At 33.1% G+C, this 3,415-nt stretch overlaps 1 protein-coding gene across 1 annotated transcript; it reads right to left on the bottom strand.

The window, feature by feature from the left end:
* Positions 1-328: 328 nt before the first annotated feature.
* Positions 329-1,113, bottom strand: LOC134243525 (aquaporin-2-like; the record flags this gene model as incomplete). Its single annotated transcript, XM_062725786.1, has 1 exon — positions 329-1,113. A coding segment is annotated over exon 1 (561 nt), but the record flags the coding sequence as incomplete, so codon positions are not given.
* Positions 1,114-3,415: the final 2,302 nt, after the last annotated feature.

Below are 3,415 nucleotides of genomic sequence, written 5' to 3'. Positions count from 1 at the left end.
TGCAAATCAAAATTAAAGCATCCAATTTATACTGTATTTGAACTATTTTCATTGATTTTTACATTAGATAATGCAAAGGTTCTAATCAGCTTAATTTAAACATAGTTTGCATACTCCCAGCCAATGGAGTATTTGTATTATGTTTTAAATTTTGCTTTTTTTCCGTCATTAACTAGCATTTCATATTTTCACTCCAAAAATATGGTTCTCTTATATTATAATTTATGTGATTCAATCAAACAAAAAAAGACCTTTGATTTGCCAGTCGTTTGCTTAAGCAAAAATTTTGGATATAAAAAAATATGCAAATAAAAATTTCAAAACTTACTGCAAAAAGGTGAGCAGATGCTATTGAGACGCCAGAAGGTATAGCTTTGGGTATCAGTTTATCGTTTTTTTTCCTCAGTGAAGAAAAATAGGCAAAAACAAACAAAAACGTTCCAAGAAATTCAATTCCAAAAGCTTGTCCACGAGATACATCTGGATTAATAATGTTGATTCCAAATTCATCCCGCGAATAATCTGGTACCACCCCGTATAAAATTGCAGATGATATAATTCCCGCGATAAGTTGCACAAAAATGTAACAAGTTGCTCTAAAGAAAGTTATATATTTAGTGCAAAGCAACGATATTGTAATAACTGGGTTTAATTGTGATCCACTGGCATGACTAAGAGCAGAAACCAGAATATATTCAATGAATCCAAAACTAAGACTTATCCTGATTATTTTGTAAGGATCATGCTTATCTGCGTTCCAAGTAACCGTTGCTGCACATCCAAACAAAACATAGAGCAAAGTTCCAAGAAACTCACAACGAACACTTTTCCAAAAATGCCGTTCTTTAATTTCTTCTTTTACTTTGATCAAATATTCTTTCAGCTTCATTGTTCTTGAGCTTAAAGAATCCAACAGAACATTTCATTACGGGATTGTAGTAGACTTCTGCACATCATGGGCATTGACCAATATATTTTGAACATCACTTACTGCGAGACAAGCTTGTTCAATTCGTATCGTTTCTATTCTTATTGCTTTAAAAGGCATCCAAAAACTCCATTCCATACTTGATGGGTGATTTGAATGTTTCTGAAATCCAACAATTTCGGTATTCAATTATCCCATCAAATTATTCTCCAGCGAACGGCGTCTTAAACGACAGTGACAAACTCCAGATGAATGGATTCTCCCATCCAACAGCAATAAACGGTCATTCGCCGCTCGAGGGATATTTTCTGCCAATGTGACTACATTTCGGGCAATTAGTAAGATGCAAACGAGCCGAAAGAAGAAAGTAATGTGAAACAGATATCTACGGCATTGCTTCAGGCTAAATAAGGGATGAATTATCTGGAAATCCCAGCATGGCTTCTATTCATTAGAAGAAAATGTAAAGGGTGGACACATTGTCGATTCAAATTGTTAATGATTCAAATAAATTCTTCAAAGAATTTTTTGATTGGTATAATCAACTAATCAAATGAATAAATTGAATTTTCTACAATTTTTTGTGTAGGCCTTTATATACATATTTAAATACATATATGTACTTTTGAGGAAAAAAATCACAAAATACAAAAGTGAATGTTTGTTTCAAAATGATTCAAAATGTGTTAGTGATTTTTTTTTTCATCAATTAAAGATTTAAGAACATTTTCATGATTAATTTTATTTAAAAAGAAATAGGATGGTGGTAACTAAAAATAAAGCTACAGATTAACAAGATAATACATGGACTTACAGGAGAAAGCAAATATAAAACTAAAAGCGAACACCCCTGATATTATGTTCTGATCTTGTGTCCAAAGGCGAGCGAAACAAGTTTATAATTCTATATTCTGAGATTTTTTATGAATTCTATGTTATCCATAAATAATGTTATAATAAACATTATCAAGATCTATCTTTTACAGCATTTTGCTTTTTTGTAGATTTAAATTAACAATGCACTATCTGGCCAAAGAACAATCAATAGAATCAAGTCTAAGTAATGTTAGAAATATCAAAAGTAGAGAAATATTTATGGTTTTGGCATCGGTAAGGTTATAGGCTTAGTTCCTATAGCTAGATAACCCCGATGTCAAAATAGGGGTTTCATCTAAAAATTAAGCGTTATTTATAAACGCTTAATAATACATGTAGATGAGTTTTTATAGGTATACATCTTAGCATCGCTTCTTCCTTATATTAAGGAAAAGAATACTGATATTGATCATTTTTTTACTCTTTCATTCATTCGATTGTCACGGTAGATTAGTCGGTAGAGCGAACACTCCTCCTTTCTCATGTATATGACAAAAATTTGACTACTTTGAGTTGTCTATAATTGTAAATCTAAAAGCGGAAATGAAAGAGAAGTGTTAGAAACTGAAATTAAATGAGTTTTTTTTTACTCTTTTTTACATATAAAAAGTGCAAACTTACGGATATATTTTAAATCAAATATTGACATGAAAATCAATGTTTATTTCCAAAACAAATATTGGAGTTACAAACATTATTCAATCTCCAAAATCCATTCAAATAATGCAGATCAGGACCAGATCAAACAACATCAGAGATCGAGGGACCAAGTGTCATAGAGGAGGTAAGTTCCCCCCTGCCTACCGCTCACCCCCGCTGTGTACTCCTTGTCATGATCAGAACAGAAAAATCCGTAGACAATTCGGTGTGTAAGTTAGTAAGTGACCTTACTATAAAAATGTCAGTCAGTATTTGACTTATACCGACAGATTATTTGATGACCAGGTCTCCAGAACTACATGAAAAATAGTATGTAATAAGAAACTTAGGCGTCTTTTTAATATCAACTTATTTAAAAGTACTTGTGCGTACAATTGGAATGCTTTTGAAATTGACCTATACAATATGTAATGGTTAAGAGGCATTGAAATAAACGCACAGAAGACCCATAATAATAGATTGACATGACTACCCTTGGAATAGACCAGTCCAAGGGTATATAATGCGAAACTTCGGGGAAATAGAATAGAATCACCAGTGGCAAGTTATCCTATGAAATTGATGTCAAGTTCTGGGTTTAGTAAATCTGAAGAAGATTGAGGCACCCAGTTCTTATCAATCAATAGGAACCTAGGGTAGAAACACGGTGCAAATAGTCCCCGTCTCTAGATAAGTGAAAATTTTAATATAGTGTGACTTTCCCTCAGATAGAACGACCGGGTCTTGGATAGACTATAAAGCTCACTTTGAGGCATGTAGCGAAATAAACTTGAGGATTGCGCGCCAGAGAAGTTTATATCTTGCAGCGTCATTGAGAGGACAAGCACAGACTGTCCATGGTAATATGAAGGTAGGTATGGTTTGTATATTTATGGATTCATGTAATGCATCAGGAAACCGCTTTGCACCAGCCAATCAAACAGTTATATCGGGCAATGCTGACAGATAAAC

Source organism: Saccostrea cucullata, unplaced genomic scaffold (assembly GCF_032062105.1).
Source record: "Saccostrea cucullata isolate Sc308-1 unplaced genomic scaffold, CSIRO_AGI_Scuc_v1 ctg23826, whole genome shotgun sequence".
Lineage (NCBI taxonomy): Eukaryota > Metazoa > Mollusca > Bivalvia > Ostreida > Ostreidae > Saccostrea > Saccostrea cuccullata.
Note: the sequence above shows the minus strand (reverse complement) of the source record. Positions and strands in the feature narration are given on the sequence as shown.